This window comes from Lissotriton helveticus, chromosome 8 (genome assembly GCF_964261635.1).
Source record: "Lissotriton helveticus chromosome 8, aLisHel1.1, whole genome shotgun sequence".
In the NCBI taxonomy this organism is placed as follows: Eukaryota; Metazoa; Chordata; class Amphibia; order Caudata; family Salamandridae; genus Lissotriton; species Lissotriton helveticus.
In genome coordinates this window covers 730925369-730943795 of record NC_136069.1, presented here as the reverse complement: position 1 = coordinate 730943795, position 18427 = coordinate 730925369, and the positions used below count along the sequence as shown (strand labels likewise).

Here is an 18427-nt window from a genome sequence, read left to right as displayed (position 1 = left end):
CCAGAATTCACAGTTGTGAAAGGCATCTCACTAATCCAGGGAGAGGGAGTTATGTTTGAGATGAGGTCAGAGGCCTGTGGTCTCCAGCAGAGCAACTGCTCCATATTCTCCTTTCGGAGTTTCCTGCAATCTAGCTGCCCAGGCCAGCCTTCATGCCTCCCTTCACAATTAGGCTTATGCAGGTTATGACGGACAACCACAGGTCACTGCGTGGTGGTGAAACAAGCAGGGCAGGTTGGGGTCGTGGATCATTTGCCTGGAAGACTTCAACCTTTGGAGATGGCAGATTACTGGGAAGATCTTTCTGGTAGCCCCTGAACCCGAGACTGAACAAGCTCAATAGGCATTGGCTTGTGGACCACAAATAGCATTTCCAACCAGAGGGAGCACTAGGCATCTTCGAACAGTGGAGTCTGCCCAGGCTAGATCTATTTATCATTGCCGAGAATGAGCTGTGTCAAAACTTGTGCGCTCTAGAGTTCCCTCCAGGAGGGACACTGGGTGACACAGAAGCATTTGGACATGGGCCTCATGTACCCATTCACACCATCCCTCTTTGAGAGAGTCAGGCAAGTCAGGACAGACTGGGCCCAAGTCATTTTGAAAGCCCTGGTTTAGGCCAGGAGGGTATAGTACTCAGATCTCCTGAGCATTTGTCCTCTAATCCAGCTACCTCTTCAGGAAGATCTACAGTCTCAGCAACAGAGGAGGATCCTACACCTGAATCTATGCAACTTTCACTTCCATACATGGAGATTGAGCAGCAGCTGCTAAGTTCTTTTGATTTTTTGCCAGAAGTGTCTTTGCAGATAGCCATCCTTCAAAAATATCCATTTATGCTGGATTCTGGGAGAATTTTATGGTCTGATGTGGAGCCGGTCATCTTGATCCCCTGCAGGTCAAATTCTTGGATGTATTGTTGTTGGCCCATCAAGGTTTTGCTTTTGCAGTGGGCACAGTTAATGGTTACACTGACCATTTCGGAATTTTTCTGTTTGCCAGATCAACCTTCCCCTTTCAAATTACCTGTTGTGATGCACTTTCTGAAGAGTCTGACTCACATTTCTGTTGGATACCGCAGCTTCATCACCTTGCTAATATTCTCCAGACATCAGACTGGATCCGGAAATTTAAAGCCCTACTCCGGGGCGCCAGCAGCTGGTGTCATGCAGCTCTACGCTGAGGTCATTCCACTCTGGAAGTAAAAAACGTATAGAGTGCACGTCCACTCTGGACAGCCTATGGACCACCCATGCGTGCTGGCGTCAGTTCCATTACTTTTGTGCCTTCAGAAGCGAACCTGGAGCTACTCCTTGGTGTTTTCTAGACCCTTTCCTGCAAAAGTTTACCAGTGTGTAAGGGAACATTTCACCCCCAAGATCACATGGTTCCACCTGTATATGGACTTCTGCAAACAAATGTCTGTGACAGACCCTAATGAAGTATTCCTTTGGTGCCTAGGGTCAGAGCACAATTCTGGGGCTTCTGATGACTTCGCCCAGATGAACCCGAAGGCTATATGGGGGACCGAGAGGTGAAGCTGTATGTCATCAAACATCAGAAGAGTCCACAACTTGACCAGCCAAAGTTGAAAAGAAGGTCCTGTTCCTGGTCCTACAGTCATTCCTGTGGCAGATCATAGTCCCAGTCCAAGGTTCAAAAGACCCTGAGCAGGAATTTGACCCTTTTATCACTCCAAAACCCTAGAGAGGCGTGAGTGAGTCAACATACTCCCAAGTCTCAGAGCCAATACAGCGTTTAGTCTCGCTCTGAGTTTCTTGGACTGTCTGCAACGTTGCAACAAGTGGAGGCCTTTAGGGAGGCCATGCTGCACACTTTACCAGTTCCCTCTGCCTCGCCTTCGGGCCCCAAGGGTCTGCAGGAGTATTCAGTCAGACTTTTACCGGCAGGTCCACTGTCTGTGCCTCTCAAACCTACCTGTGTTTCAGCACCGGGTCTGGTGCTGACTTTGATTCTGGTGCCACCTGCTGTACCGGTTCCTATCACACAGATGCCAGGCCAACGCTATTCATGCTGGAGAAGGATTTGTAACCTATTGTGCTCTCCAACTCTGAGCAGAATCCACCACAACAGCGACTGAAGCTGCGGCTCGATTCCACAGGAATGCATCCACGTGGTAACCCTTCTGATCTGATATTTTGCCCTTACAATGTAGTAGGACCTTTTTGTCAGTGACTTTGATACAGACAATTTTGATGAGGGAAGTGATTTTGTCTGTCGAAATGATTAGCAAAATTGGTAATAAGAACTATAAGATGCCAGGGGCTTGGATAATTCTCCAGACATTGGCCTTGTTTCTTCTCTCACACCTGCCACCGAAGGAAGCTCCTCCTGCGCTGTCGTTATGTGGAGGGCTGCAGAATTTTTAGATCTACACCTTCCCACTAAGGAGGTAGCGACAGATGTTCTGACAGAGGTACCCCAGCCTGGTCAAGCACCTATAGAAACTCTGTTGTCATGCTTCAAAGCCTTCGCAGATACCCTTTTGGGCACCTGAGCGAAACAGTGTTCGGGTCCACCAATCAATGGTCATTTCACTCGTCTCCATTGATTGGCACCAGGCGACCATTACTTACATACTCTGCAACCTACACTAGAGAGTTTGGTAGCGCAGGTGTCCACTAGTAGGGTAATCCTAGCTACTTACTCACTGCCTGCCTGTTTATGAGTATAAAGATTGAGACCATTGGCAAGTGTATGTCCTCATCCCTGAGCATTGCTTTGCTGTTTGTAAACGCCAGCTGCATTCTAGGCTGTTACTCCTTTCCCCATTGGATACAGTGGCCCAAGTTTTACCAGCAGCTCCGGGTAACCTTAGGGAGACCCTGACACATGCTATCCATAATGACTGCAAAGCAACGAAATCTGTAATTCGCACTGGCTTGGACATGACTGCTTCTTAGGTCAGGTGATGGGTACAAGTGCCACATCAATGCCACGTCTGGATGAAGTCTACAGGTCTCTCTGGGGATGTCCAGGCACTCTTATAGATAAGTCCTTCTATGTCTCTTGCCTTTTTGGTGGCAAAGAGGGTTCAGCCGTGTAACGGTTTAAGGAAAGCAGGACACTGCACTTTTGCATGTTGGAGTTCCCAAGACGGCTCTCTCTCTGAGACCGATTCCACCCGAGTGGAGCTCCGCACTCCTGAATACTTTCCCACCTTCCTCTCCTGGCCAGAGTTCTGAAGAAAATCATAAACATCTGTGCCAAAGTCATCCTCATGGCATCAGATTGGGCCTGGAAAGTGTGTTACCCGCAACTCCTGGGCATGAGCATCTGTCCTGCAATCAAACTGGCACTTTTGGAGGATCTTCTGTTGTAGCAGCAAGGCAGAGTGCTGCACCCAGGCCTGCACAGAATAAATTTGCATGCTCGGTGATTGAGCGGTGACAGTTGATTTCATTTTCAGATTTCACCTGAGGTTGTCATCTTGTCAGTGAGACATCCCTGTACAAAATCGGACACAATTGCGCCTTGGTGCGGCACCTGCTAAATTGGCTCACTGTAAGCCAAGTTGTATTAAGTTTTGGTGTTTATGTCCCTGGGCCAGCAAGGCCTAGTTGTGGGCACTGTTAAAGGCTATGTATTAGCTCTTCCAGGTTTTTTTGCAGTTGCCTGATCAGCATTCTTTATTTAAATTAGCTGTTGTGATGAGACCTTTGAAAGTTTTTAAACATTGTTTCCACCAATGTCATCTGGGATGCCACGTTGGGTCTTGAAATTAGTGCTCACTTTTTGGTGTGCACCCCTTTTGAGCCACTGCACAGTTGCCCCTTGACACTTTTAACTTTGAAAACGATCCTTCACATTACCATAACATCTGCTAGGTGTGTGAGTGAGCTACAGGCTTTCTGTTAACCCACCTTGTACAACATTCTTCCCAGATATGTTGGTGTTGATGACTCAAGCTTCCTTTCTATCAAAAATGGTCACTCCGTTCATGTCTAGCAAGCTATCACCCTTCTGGCAATTTATGCTCCACTTGAACTCTTAATGGAAGAAGAAATGCTCAATTGTTTGGACCCTAAGAAAACACTATGGTCTTATATATACATATATATATATCTCACCAAAGAATATCTGGTGGTCAGTCAGCCCTTTGTGGGGGTCTCCTGGGCAAAGAACAGGAAGGCAGTGCAAGAACGGACCACATCCTGAGGAATTGTTCTCTGCATTTAGATCTGCTATGCAGTGGCTACAAAGCAGCCTCCAGAAGGCTTACAGGCTCATTCTACAAGATCCAAAGCTGCTTCCACTGCCTTGGTATGTGGAGCGCATGTGCTCAGTATTTGTTAGAAGGTATGTATGCATCAGTACACACGGTCATGAAGCACTGCTGCATGATAGCCAGGTCATTGAGAAGGGCACTTTGCCTGCTTTGTCCTGTAGGACATTCTATTCTGAGTCAGTTCACAAACCTTCCCTTGTGGAGGAATTGCTATGATATCTAGTCACACCTGTTTGTAGTCCTTCTGTTCGGCCTTACTTCCACACCTCAACTGGACACTACTGTGAGTCGTGCTTTCCCACCTCTAAAGAGGATTCAAGACATCCAGACTATGATTCCACTTTTTTAGAATGGGGCAGCTGTTCCAATCCTGAAGGTCTTGCGCTTGCTCGATCTATTTGCTTCCTGCATACTGTTGGTCAGCCATGCATGCTGGCATATGAGGGCCCTCCAGTGGTGCCTCCGCAGGCAGTGTTTTCAACACAACGGAGATCTTGAAGAGGTAGTCAGGATCGCCAGAGACACTGTAGCAGAGCTGTTATGGAGGAGTGTTCCAGGCAATCTGTGAATTAATGAATATATGTCTTATAAATCGCAGACTTAGCCCAGGGGCATCAAGGCGCTGCGGACAGAGATCAGTGTATCAGATGTTAATGAGTTACAAATCTAAAAAGGTTAGGGAAGGTGAAAGATTATAACAAGTGAAAAGCCAGGTCTTCAGGGATTTACGAAATGAAGAGTGGGTTTCCAAAGTGGAAATTGGGGAATAAGCAAATTCCACAGGTTAGCCCCTATCAGCGAGAATGCTCTCCTCCCCCCCCCCCCCCCCCCCCCCCCCCCACCTGACTTTCCTGAACCTGGGAACTATTACACGATTCTAGCAGATCTCGAGTCCTTGTCAGCAAGGTATCTTTGAAACATTTTATTGATGCCTTCTGACTCCCTATTGTGGACGGCCTTGTGGACCAGGCATAAGGCTTTGAACACAATTCTCCTCCCCAGCGGGAGCCAATGAAGGCTTCTCTCCCTGGTGGCTGAAACTGAATGAAATTTAGGGAGACCCATCATCAGCCTAGCGGCTGCATTCTGCGCCAGTTGGAGTCGATGCTGGAGTCCCTTGTTTATCCCTAAATAAAGGGCATTGCAGTAATCTAGCCTAGATACCACAAGTGCCACCACCGCCTGTTTCCGAGCTGGAGGGGAAAGAAAACCGAAGATCTTCCTAAGAGTCCGTATCATCCCAAAACAGGTCGAAACAGTTCTGTTTATTTGTGAGCTCAGAGACAGATAGGAGTGTACAATGATGCCTAGATTCTTGGCACTAAGACAGGGGGAAGGGCAAGATCCGAGAGAGACGGGCCACCAAGCCTCTGACCAGATGTCCAACTTGTCTTTAAAGATTAAGACCTCCGTTTTATCCCCATTGAGTCTAAGATAGTTCTCAACCATCCATGCAGCCACCGCCGCATACAGTTTTTGAAATTTACTGCTGAAGCTGAGACCCTCTCCGTGATGGAAATCAAAATCTGAGTGTCATCAGCGTAGGAAAGGACTTCAAAGCCAAAGGACCTTACCACGGCGGCGAGTGGGGCTACATAGATATTAAAGAGAGTAGGACTCAATGAGGATCCCTGGGGGAGTCCACAGAACAATTGTTTGGGGGCAGACAGAAATTGGCCCATCTTAACTATTTGTGAGCTATCCGTGAGGAAAGATGAAAGCAGACTTAGTGTGGAATCCTCTATCCCGATTTCCTGGAGCCTGCCAACCAGTCTACCCGGAGAAATCATATCGAAGGCTGCAGTCCGGTCCAGGAGGATCAGTCGGGTGGTGTGACTAGCATCCACCTGTTGCCGAATGTTGTTAAAGACAATGGTTAATGCGTCTTTGTACTGTGTTCACTCCTGAAACCATGCTGTGAGCCATCAAGCAGTTGGAATTCCTCCAAGTAGGAACTGAGATAGCGGTTAAGATGTCCTGTCTCAAGGGAAGCCATTTCAACCGCCATCTCCGTTGGCCACAGTGATAACGGATGCCTTCACTCCAGGGTGGGGAGATCATCTGGGGGTCAAAGGCCTTTGGTCTCCATAGGAAAGATTGTTTCACATAAATCTTCTGGAATTGTGGCCGATATGTTTGACTCTCTAGGCCTTTCTTACCTCCCTTTGTGGTCAGTTAGTTCAGGTCCTAACGGACAACACTACCTCGATGTGGTACATCAACAAACAGGGAGGAGAAGGGTGGTATCTTCTTTGCAGAGAGGCTCTGCGACTCTGGTCCTGGGCTCAGGACCATCAGATTTTTGTGATTACAAATCCACTGGCAGGAGAACTGAATGTGTGTGCGGACAGTCTGTCAGCAGTATTTGGCCAGTCACGAGTGGCGTCTCCATCCAGAGGTGTTCCTTCACATTTTCAGGATGTGGGGGTTTCCTCAGTTGGAACCTGTTTGCCACTCACGAGAATGTGCAGTGCCAGTCTTTCTACAGTCTCCAGTATCCGTTACAGGAAGCGTTGGGGGACGCGTTTCAGTTCGATTGGGGCTCACAGCTTCTAAACACATTTCCTCCCATACCATTGATTCCTCAAGTTCTGAGGAAGATTCACCAGTACTGGGTCTATGTCATATTGATTGCTCCGGATTGGCCGCGAAGGGTGTAAGTACATAGACCTCCTTTACCTCTCATCGCACTCTCCACTCTGTTTCCCTCTCGGGGTAGACCTCCTCTCGCAGTCGCTGGGGCAGGTTCTACACTCCCACCTCCAGAGCCTGCACCTTCATCCCTGGAGATTGAACGTGTCAGTGTGAGCTCATTCTTTCTCTCATCAGATGTGGTGGATGTTATTTTATCAGCCAGGAGACACTCCACCAAACCTGTCTATTCTGGTAGGTGGACCAAGTTAGTTAAATGGTGTGGAGAGGGATCGATTGATCATTTGCAGGCCTATTTGTCTGATATTCTGAGTTTTTCTTTTTCCCTGGCTCAACAGGGTTGTGCAGTAGCTACTGGTAAAGGCCACTTGTCTGCCTTGTCGGACTTTCTCTGTTTGCCAAATCAACCCTCTTTAAGTTTCCCATAGTTATGAGATTCATTAAAGGTCTCACAAATAGGTTTCCTCCTCCTCCTTTTATCATGGCCCAGTGGGATTTAACTTTGGTTCTCACTTTCCTAATGGATTCACACTGAACCTTTACACAGTTGTCCCTTATGGTTCCTGTACCTTCAAGGGGTTTTGTCATTATACAATTCACATAGAATTTCAACAATATTTGAGGTCCTTATATGTATAAGACCAATAGTGCAAAGCAACAATCTCAAATTTTTATGCAATTTATATAGGTCACTGCAAGTGATCCAAAAGAGAAGAGGGAGAAGGTGTGTATGAAAAAGTTCGTATTTAATACTCCAAAAATAAATTGTTTTTTAAAAAGGGTACAGAAATATAACAATGTTATAGGAGAAAATGATTCAAGAATAACAATCAAACAAAAACTCTCTATGACAATTGTAAGCGCTTGTCCGCTTCTTCACAGTTGATCAATTATTAAAACAGACAAAGCATATATGTCGACGTTTCGGTCTCTAGTCTTGAGTTGAAGAGACCATCCTCAGGACATATAAATCATATCTGGAAAAACCCTGAAAAGACAGAGTTGTAATTAAAAAACAATCTCAATCGCCTATACTGGGATAAAAATAATTTTGACTACTCTTCTATACATATGACACCATCCCTCTCTATGTTTAAAGACAATCATTCGACGTCTAACTGAGTTCAAATGTACATTGAGCCAGCAATTTATACATCTATCTAAGCGTTGTTGCGGAACTTTGTTACACAATACATCTAAATTTCAGAAAATTATGCATTTATATCAACTTTCCATCACAAGCTGGGCATGTCTATCATGACAATACTATTTATGTTAACCCTTTTTCAATATTTATAAACATTGTGTTTGCAGGATGTATTTGTCTTACTGAAGCACTCGCATACTTGGAGTTCTACTCAGAAAGGCTTTTGATTTAATCACACAAATTTTTTTTAAAACAGGAATTCCTACAACATGTAAAAGTATGGTCCTAATCACATACTTGATATAATTATTTGCAAAACATTCTAACAACCCTGAAGGCAAAGAAAAAGTTGGTATTATACAATGGGAGAATTTACTTACACACCATTTATTTCAAAGTTTACAATCCGGTTGCTAAATGCAAAGGTTTACAAATCACAAAATCTACCTAGGATCTATATATACCTGATAAGATGTGGTCTTGTAGCCTCCAAATACACTTTATTGATGATTAAAAAAGGCGATCGATAATGCCCTGTGTAAGAATTAGAGTAACTCGATTAGCACTGTTAGAGTTTCAATGGAACTGGGGTTAAGGGTTAACTTAAGTGAGATCATACCTTCTGTATAGTAAGTGGCATATGCAATCTTCTACTTGAATGTATTTCGGTTGGTTCAGCTCAAATAACTCTCGCAGTTTAATGCGGGCGGTTAAGAATTGTCAATCTGTTTGAGAGAATGCTTATATCAATGCTACATTTAATATATGAACGAGTTTTTAAAAAAATGCTTGATTTGTTATTACCTCCTGCGCAAATTGATGTCGCACAGAGTCTTCCCCTTTACTTTAATTCTTTATGGAAGACAAAAGATCTGTAAATCAAAAGCAACAGAAATCTATGAAATATTTTGTTGCAGCATGACTATTGGTTGGTGTAGTCGGGGCTAATTTCAAGTTCTCACCTGCATGAAGAGCTGAATGAATCGTCAGCGTGGCTGCATGCACCCAAAATGAAGCAAGGATTAAGTGCAGCCAAGTACTGTGTTTATAAAGCCTGTCGTTTGGAGATCGAAACAGGACTAACATTATTTTAGGCATATGTCACTCGCATAGATAGGACAAATTACGGCGCCATCTTTGAGTTGGCAAATTATTGTGGCTTGCTTGGGAATTTTAATATTAGTCAGCAGTATAGCAAAGTAAACTGCGTTTTTACTGCAACATTTCATTTATGTTACCTTAAATAAAATATCCTATCATTTTTCGGTATTGAGGGCAAAATGGGGGATTACCGTTTGAAGATCAAAACAGGACTAACATTTACTTAGGCATATGTCGCTCACATAGAACAAATTACACCTCCATCTTTGAGTTGGCTAATTATTGTGGCTTGCTTAGGAAATTTAATTTTAATCTGCAGTATAGTAAAAATAAACTGCATTTTTACTATAACATTTCCTTTATGTGGCCTTAAATGAAATATCCTATCGTTTTTCGGAGTTGAGGAAAAAATGGGAGATTACCTGATAAATTATACAAATTCTCAATTCATATCTTTGTTTTTGTTTGTAATCGCCTCTCATTTATGAGCAAACACTAAGGGGCCAATAATGTACTCTCATCTAGTCTCTCTATCAGGGCATAATCATCGTTACGATTTCACAATGTGTCTAAACTATTTCGAATCATAACTTTATTAATCTTATCGACTAAGAAACTACTTACATTTATCCCTGATATGTTTGTATCATTGATGTACTGAGCATATTGTATAGTACTTACATCATTTTAAACAGACACAAGTGTGGCATTATATCGATTATGAATAACTAAAAAACGGTATGTAGCCAAATTTATACAATTGCTAGAGCATACATTGAAGTACAAATTCAAAACAAATTTGACAAAATAAAGGCTCAGTTTAAGTCACAATTTATAAATCATCTAAGGTATAATATTCAAAATTTCAAAAGTGAACATTATCCTTAGCCTATTGATGTTCTCATAGCATAGTAATTTGCATGATCACAAAAGTCATATATATAAAACTGCCTTCATAATTCAAAACGGACAATATACATTGTTACATTATTATATTCCTGAATTCTATACAGTGTCCATTTACTACATTAACAGTTTAGGCAAGTATGGATATCTAAATAGGCAGGTTAAATAACAACACCAGTTGTTTATTACAGACAGGCTAAGGTGTGCCATTCAGATGCACTATTAAGACCCTTTTCAATCGTGTTAGCATTACAGATGTATTTACCTTCCCTTAAGGTAAGGATCCGATCCACATTTTGTTGACGTTTGGTTGGTTTAATTACATCGATGACCCACCAAGTCATTTGATTGAAAGTATGTCCTAATCTGATGAAGTGTTCTACAAGAGGTGCATTTTCAGTTTTGCACCTCTTGTAGAACACTTCATCAGATTAGGACATACTTTCAATCAAATGACTTGGTGGGTCATGTAATTAATTGAAAAGGGTCTTAATAGTGCATCAGTAAATGGACACTGTATAGAATTCAGGAATATAATAATGTAACAATGTATATTGTCCGTTTTGAATTATGAAAGCAGTTTTATATATATGACTTTTGTGATCATGCAAATTTCTATGCTATGAGAACATCAATAGGCTAAGGATAACGTTCACTTTTGAAATTTTGAATATTATACCCTAGATTTATAAATTGTGACTTAAACTGAGCCTTTATTTTGTCAAATTTGTTTTGATTTTTGTACTTCAATGTATGCTCTAGCAATTGTATAAATTTGGCTACATACCGTTTTTTAGTTATTCATAATCGATATAATGCCACACTTGTGTCTGTTTAAACTGATGTAAGTACTATACAATATGATCAGTACATCAATGATACAAACATATCAGGGATAAATGTAAGTAGTTTCTTAGTCGATAAGATTAATAAAGTTATGATTCGAAATAGTTTAGACACATTGTGAAATCGGAACGATGATTATGCCCTGATAGAGAGACTAGATGAGAGTACATTATTGGCCCCTTAGTGTTTGCTCATAAATGAGAGGCGATTACAAACAAAAACAAAGATATAAATTGAGAATTTGTATAATTTATCAGGTAATCTCCCATTTTTTCCTCAACTCCGAAAAACGATAGGATATTTCATTTAAGGCCACATAAAGGAAATGTTATAGTAAAAATGCAGTTTATTTTTACTATACTGCAGATTAAAATTAAATTTCCTAAGCAAGCCACAATAATTAGCCAACTCAAAGATGGAGGTGTAATTTGTTCTATCTATGTGAGCGACATATGCCTAAGTAAATGTTAGTCCTGTTTTGATCTTCAAACGGTAATCCCCCATTTTTCCCTCAATACCGAAAAATGATAGGATATTTTATTTAAGGTAACATCAATGAAATGTTGCAGTAAAAACGCAGTTTACTTTGCTATACTGCTGAGTAATATTAAAATTCCCAAGCAAGCCACAATAATTTGCCAACTCAAAGATGGCGGCGTAATTTGTCCTATCTATGCGAGTGACATATGCCTAAAATAATGTTAGTCCTGTTTCGATCTCCAAACGACAGGCTTTATAAACACAGTACTTGGCTGCACTTAATCCTTGCTTCATTTTGGGTGCATGCGGCCACGCTGACGATTCATTCAGCTCTTCATGCAGGTGAGAACTTGAAATTAGCCCTGACTACACCAAGCAATAGTCATGCTGCAACAAAATATTTCATAGATTTCTGTTGCTTTTGATTTACAGATCTTTTGTCTTCCATAAAGAATTAAAGTAAAGGGGAAGACTCTGTGCGGCATCAATTTGCGCAGTAGGTAATAACAAATCAAGCATTTTTTTAAAAACTGGTTGTTCATATATTAAATGTAGCATTGATATAAGCATTCTCTCAAACAGATTGACAATTCTTAACCGCCCGCATTAAACTGCGAGAGTTATTTGAGCTGAACCAACCGAAATACATTCAAGTAGAAGATTGCATATGCCACTTACTATAAAGAAGGTATGATCTCACTTAAGTTAACCCTTAACCCCAGTTCCATTGAAACTCTAACAGTGCTAATCGAGTTACTCTAATTCTTACACAGGGCATTATTGATCGCCTTTTTTAATCATCAATAAAGTGTATTTGGAGGCTACAAGACCCCATCTTATCAGGTACATATAGATCCTAGGTAGATTTTGTGATTTGTAAACCTTTGCATTTAGCAACCGGATTGTAAACTTTGAAATAAATGGTGTGTAAGTAAATTCTCCCATTGTATAATACCAACTTTTTCTTCGCCTTCAGGGTTGTTAGAATGTTTTGCAAATAATTATATCAAGTATGTGATTAGGACCATACTTTTACATGTTGTAGGAATTCCTGTTTTAAAAAAATTTGTGTGATTAAATCAAAAGCCTTTCTGAGTAGAACTCCAAGTATGCGAGTGCTTCAGTAAGACAAATACATCCTGCAAACACAATGTTTATAAATATTGAAAAAGGGTTAACATAAATAGTATTGTCATGATAGACATGCCCAGCTTGTGATGGAAAGTTGATATAAATGCATAATTTTCTGAAATTTAGATGTATTGTGTAACAAAGTTCCGCAACAACGCTTACATAGATGTATAAATTGCTGGCTCAATGTACATTTGAACTCAGTTAGACGTCGAATGATTGTCTTTAAACATAGAGAGGGATGGTGTGATATGTATAGAAGCTTAGTCAAAATTATTTTTATCCCAGTATAGGCGATTGAGATTGTTTTTTAATTACAACTCTGTCTTTTCAGGGTGTTTCCAGATATGATTTATATGTCCTGAGGATGGTCTCTTCAACTCAAGACTAGAGACCGAAACGTCGACATATACGCTTTGTCTGTTTTAATAATTGATCAACTGTGAAGAAGCGGACAAGCGCTTACAATTGTTATAGAGAGTTTTTGTTTGATTGTTATTCTTGAATAATTTTCTCCTATCACATTGTTATATTTCTGTACCCTTTTTAAAAAACAATTTATTTTTGGAGTATTAAATACGAACTTTTTCATACACACCTTCTCCCTCTTCTCTTTTGGATCACTTGCAGTGACCTATATAAATTGCATAAAAATTTGAGATTGTTGCTTTGCACTATTGGTCTTATACATATAAGGACCTCAAATATTGTTGAAATTCTATGTGAATTGTATAATGACAAAACCCCTTGAAGGTATTTCTACCCTACCATATCCTTTGCCCAAACCCTCAAGGGTATATTAGGTTGCTCATTTGCCGTTACTCTACCTTATGGTTCCTAGCATTTACAACAATATTGCTGGTTGCATCACTTCCACTAGAACGATGAATGTGTTGCAAACTCTTAGTTCCAAGCCTCCATTTACTTTATTCCATGAGGATAAGATGGTTCTTAGTACCAGAGCTGCTTTCCTGACTAAGATGGTCACTCCTTTCCACCTAGGGCAGTCCATCACCTTACCCACTTTCTACCCTCCCCTTTCACCCTTCTAAAGAGGAGGAGAGACTTCATCGCCTGGACCCCAAGAGGGCGGTCAGCTTCTACCTGGACAGAACCAAGGACTTCAGGTTCAACGACCATCGGATGTGTGGGCAAGACGAAGGGCAAGGCAGACCACAAGAGAACGCTGTCCAGGTGGAACATCCTCTGTATCAAGATCTGCTACGCCTTGGCCTAAAAGGAGCTTCCTGAAGGTATTCAAGCTCATTCTATCAGAGCAAAGTAGTCGTCTTCGGCTTTAGCTAGAGGTGTCCCTTCGGTAGACATCTGCAAGGCGGCAACTTGGGCCTCCCTCCATACCTTTGCAGAGCACAATTGCTTAGAATCAGAGGTGAGGAGGGATGGCCATTCTGCACGTTCTGTGCTGCAGGATGTTTTGGTAGAGGCAGGCAGGCACCCTCCACTACGGGCAAAACTGCGTAGGGATTCATTTAAAAAGGTGAGGAATCCACGGGCAGATGTATCCATCAAAAGAACAATTTACTTACCTTCGGTAACGCATTTTCTGGAGGATACAGTATCTGCCGGTGAATTCCATACTGGTATCTTACCTCTCCAGCGAAGCAGGATCCCTCAGAGGGCCTGCCATGTGGTGATCTGAGCTTTTTTTTTTGCTGGCTGCAGTGCAGTATGGAAGCCTCATGCAAGCTCCCTGTTCAGCCCATCCCTCTTTGTAAATTGACTGCCGATTGCTGATCCACCATCTGCACTGCTAAACTGCTGGTAATGTTAATTCCTTCCTCCTCTGCTAATTCAATTGATTTATGTCACATGTCTTCGCAGTCTTTACCAGAAGGCGGAGTCCGCTGCCGTCCTGGTACACAGCTTGCCATGCCCCCTAACTTGGGGTTTTTTGCTGTCATTTTTTTTCTTTTCCTACATTTTTATATATGTATTAACCTACTTTTTCGTTTTTATGGATACCTTCCTGTCCTATAATAATTACAGCGTGTCCCAGAAAGTAACATTGAAGGAGTGTGATATTTCCTAATCAAGGCTCAGCCAGTAGCCTTGACTCATGTTTGGGTTGATCGGGGTACACTCCAATAGGGTACAAGTCTTTGAGTCAAGTCCAGATGGGTAAATCCAAGTGCTAGGGTTTTCCCCCAGTCTGTATACAGAGAACCCCATAAATAATACCTTATTATAGTTTTCTTTGTGGTGGTTATTCTCAACCTAGCATTCACACCAAATAACTGAGTTTAAAACTGCACTTGATGTTCTTAGTCTTTTGGAATAATTGATCCCTTAACTAAAGCATGGTCTGACATTGCTCTTTTTTCCTTAAGGACAGTCCAGAACCTCTTCTAGGCATGAGCTGAAAGTAGGAGGAGTTGGATGACAAGCCATAACAATCTGTTAAGCCTCCTGAGGGCTTGCTGTCCCATTCTACCAGGGCCAAGGCTGCTTCTACTGCATTAGTGCCCAGGGTCTCCACCCTGGACATCTGCCCTGCCAAAAGACAGCGTGGGTGTCCCTCCACATGTTCACAAAGCAGCACTTCACTGCCAGCTCACAGACCCACCTCAGGAGAGGTATTGCTTGGGCATCTATTCTAAGATGAGGAATCTGCAGTTAGATGTCTCTATCAGAAGAACAAGTTACTTACCTTTATTAACGCTTTTGAGGTAGAGCCTCTAGCCACAGATTCCTACCCAACCCACCCGTCTTCCCCGTTCTGCAAACTGGGCTCTTCACCCTAAAATCCTATTAGATTCTACAAACTGATCATACAATCATTCTGACATGGTTCCGCGTTTTTTACACAAAAGAAACTGATACCAGTGCACCGGGGGAGCGTCTATATATACACACCATGAACGTGGAGAGGGGTTTAGGATGTGGCTTAACAGCTAGAGCAGTCTACCTCGAAGCTGGGGAACCGGGTTCGAGTCTCAGCAGGGACGCTCAACATCCTGTGATTCTTGGCAAACCACTTAATCTCCCCATGTGTAACAAAAATGAATGTGTCAGTCTGTATCGCAACTGGTGCTCATGTAAAGCACACCGATACCTTTGGGTCGAGTGTGTTTTTATCATATGACCCATCGAGAAACGGATTATAAAACATGACACCCTTCAATAAAAACATACTCTCAGTAAGCATGGAATGTATTCTTAGGTCATCTAGGGTGTATGAGGCTCTGAAGTACTAATGTTCTAACCGAGTATTTTACTTAGCATTGTTGAATGTGCCTGGAACACTTTCAGTTCTCCTTATTGGTGGATTAGTGTAAAAAGTGAGGTCCTTGCACTCTGCACTGCTAGAGATTATAAACTCTTCATTAGAGTTGGGGGGGGGCTAGTAAATCATCATTTGTCAAAAGTTAAGGTGAGGCAAGGAATTTGCCATCCTGTCTTGTTTTCTCTATCGCTTTTAAAGCCTTGGAGAAAACAAGTGGGGGTGATAGAAGATAAATTGTGGAACTCATTAACTGACTGGACCTTTTCTAGGAAGTATTGCGACCAGACCAAAATGCTTATTTTGTGAAAGTGTATTTTTCTTGAATGTCCTGAGATGGAATGCGTCTGGGAGCAGTGTCTCACTTGTTATATTCTTCTGAAATTGTGGGGGTCTTTGACTCCATTGACAATGTTGTCCTGTTGGGCAATATTCAGTGAATCTGCATCATGGGTAGAGCACAAACCTGGCTTCATGCATACCTCCATGATCTTAGACTGTAGCCATGTCACCCTGCACATCCACATTAGTTCTATCTTGTGTGGTCTGCAGGGCTCCTCAGTATCTTGACACTTTTTAATATCTATGTTCCTTCTTTGGTACTCCCAGCTTTCCTAAACCTGCTTTCCAGTTTTATATGTACACGGAGGACACATTGATAATTCTTAAACTAAAAGGAGAGCTGAGTGTCTCTACAAAGTTGTGGAACTTTTTATTGCTGTAATTGTGACTTAACCTAATGCATTGAATTCAGGATAGGACTTGAAAAAACTTTTTTTAGATTAAATATACCAGACTGCATAAACTGTCTGGTTGAGAAAGACTTATTGTGGGCTTACTAAGAACATACATGGGCTTGCAGCCGACAATAGCTCACAATTAGTTGGATTTTCTATTGCTCTTATTTGCTTTCTTTTCGTTAGATTGCTTCCCTTGCTTCACCTTGTACACCTTGTGTTTGACAATCCCATAGAGCATAGCCTCTTTACTGACTGACTGCTGTACTTTCTTGGCTCGCTATTTGGGAATTACTTTTTTCTTTTTCTTGAAGCACTCCATGAAAGTGCATGTTTTCCAGCTGTCTCCCTCAGGTGCTTTTCTCACCCCCCCCCCCCCCCCCTATGTGTTTCTCTCTCATATCCATGTGCTTCTCAACGTTATGCACTTTGCTGTCTTTCACCCATATGTTAGGTTTCTCCCTTTGCCCAGTATTTTCTCTCTAGTGTTACTCCACCCCCCGCTCGCCATGTTGCTTCTTCGCCAGCCCGCCATGTTGCTTCATCACCACTCCCTCCCCAAACCACTGCTACCCCACTCACTCTTATTTATTTTTTTAACCCACTTATCTGCTACATTTTTATAAAGCTCTCTGCCTCTACTTTTTTTATTTTTCTTTGCCACTTAAACTAGGATTGGTAAAGAAAAAAAAGCCTGTGTCCTTTAGTAGGCGCCTGCTTGTGATTTGAACTCATGCTCACGCCTACAGAATAACATTGTGGCAGCTTCTTTATGGCTTTTTTTTATCCATTCTGTGCAGCAGCCATGGTGCTGCCCAGCATGGGTAGTAAACATTGGCAAAGCTAATAGGCCTCATTAGCGAGAACTATTTGCTTTGCCATTGTTTTTTTCTTTGTCTAAATAATTAAATAGAAATACATTTCACTGCAACCCCTCTGTAGGTTTTGGAAGCACGATAGATAGGTACCCTTTATGTAGCACGTGTTTGTATTTGAAGCTTTATAAATAGACACTGTTACATGGCCATTGAAGCCATTGTTTTTTAGTACTTAAAACACCCAGGGAACGCATGTTGACAAACCTGTTGGGAATATTATATTATTTACCCATGATTCATAGTTGGTTACTTTGAGTGGTTTCTAAACTCTATAGAATTTGTTATCACGGATATTCGCCTTATTTTTTAGCATGACGTTCTATTTGTGATTTATTTTCTCTATTATCAGGACAGTAAAAAGATGAAGAAGTCCCTTGAAGAAGAGCAGCGAGCGCGCAAAGACCTCGAGAAGCTAATCAGAAAAGTTTTAAAGAACATGAACGATCCTTCCTGGGATGAAACTAATCTGTAACCTCCTCGTCGTAGGTTCTTTTTGCTGAAAGACCAGGGATCAAGAGCCAGCTAATCAGCCTTTGAATGCCCGACTACATGTGAAAGTACGAACTGCAGTGCAGGATTTTACTGAGTCGTCTGGGTAATGCTGTGCGAGCAATATCTGAATGTGGAAGCTACAGAATGCACGGCTGATAGGCTAGAGTGCATTTCATGGATTCAGAACAGCTCTGCCTTCAATCTGTATAAATTACCTCATCGTGCAGGAAGTGGTTTCTTACTGAAAATCCATGCTACTTCAGTAGATTTTAATGAAAAAAAAGAAAACTATAAATATTCATATATAAATATATATATAATTTCGTATTTTGTAAATAACCTTTTTAAATGCATATTGTGATTAATGTGTCAGGGCTGATTCAAATGTATACTTGTTTATATAATGGTCACATCTGTTAATAAAGTTTCCAAATCGATTTGAGTATAGAAAGATCACGACATTTTCAACCTGTTTTATGGCAGCTGTTCATGTGTTCGATACACCAATGACCACATATTTAAGTAATTTAAAAGCCTTTTTTTCAGAAATGGTGCACTCTTCAACGA

At 41.7% G+C, this 18427-nt stretch overlaps 1 protein-coding gene across 4 annotated transcripts in view; it reads left to right on the top strand.

Annotated features, from left to right (window-relative positions):
- Positions 1-18148, top strand: part of ARHGEF7 (Rho guanine nucleotide exchange factor 7) — a 951496-nt gene extending 933348 nt beyond the window's left edge. For 2 of the 4 annotated variants that reach the window (XM_078657529.1, XM_078657531.1), the window contains one exon: positions 17718-18148. In XM_078657529.1, coding sequence (XP_078513655.1) covers positions 17718-17840 — 123 coding nt within the window. In that variant the 3' untranslated portion in view covers positions 17841-18148. The remainder of the gene's footprint in view (positions 1-17717) is intronic. The other 2 variants (XM_078657528.1, XM_078657530.1) reach the window with 1 other exon arrangement.
- Positions 18149-18427: the final 279 nt, after the last annotated feature.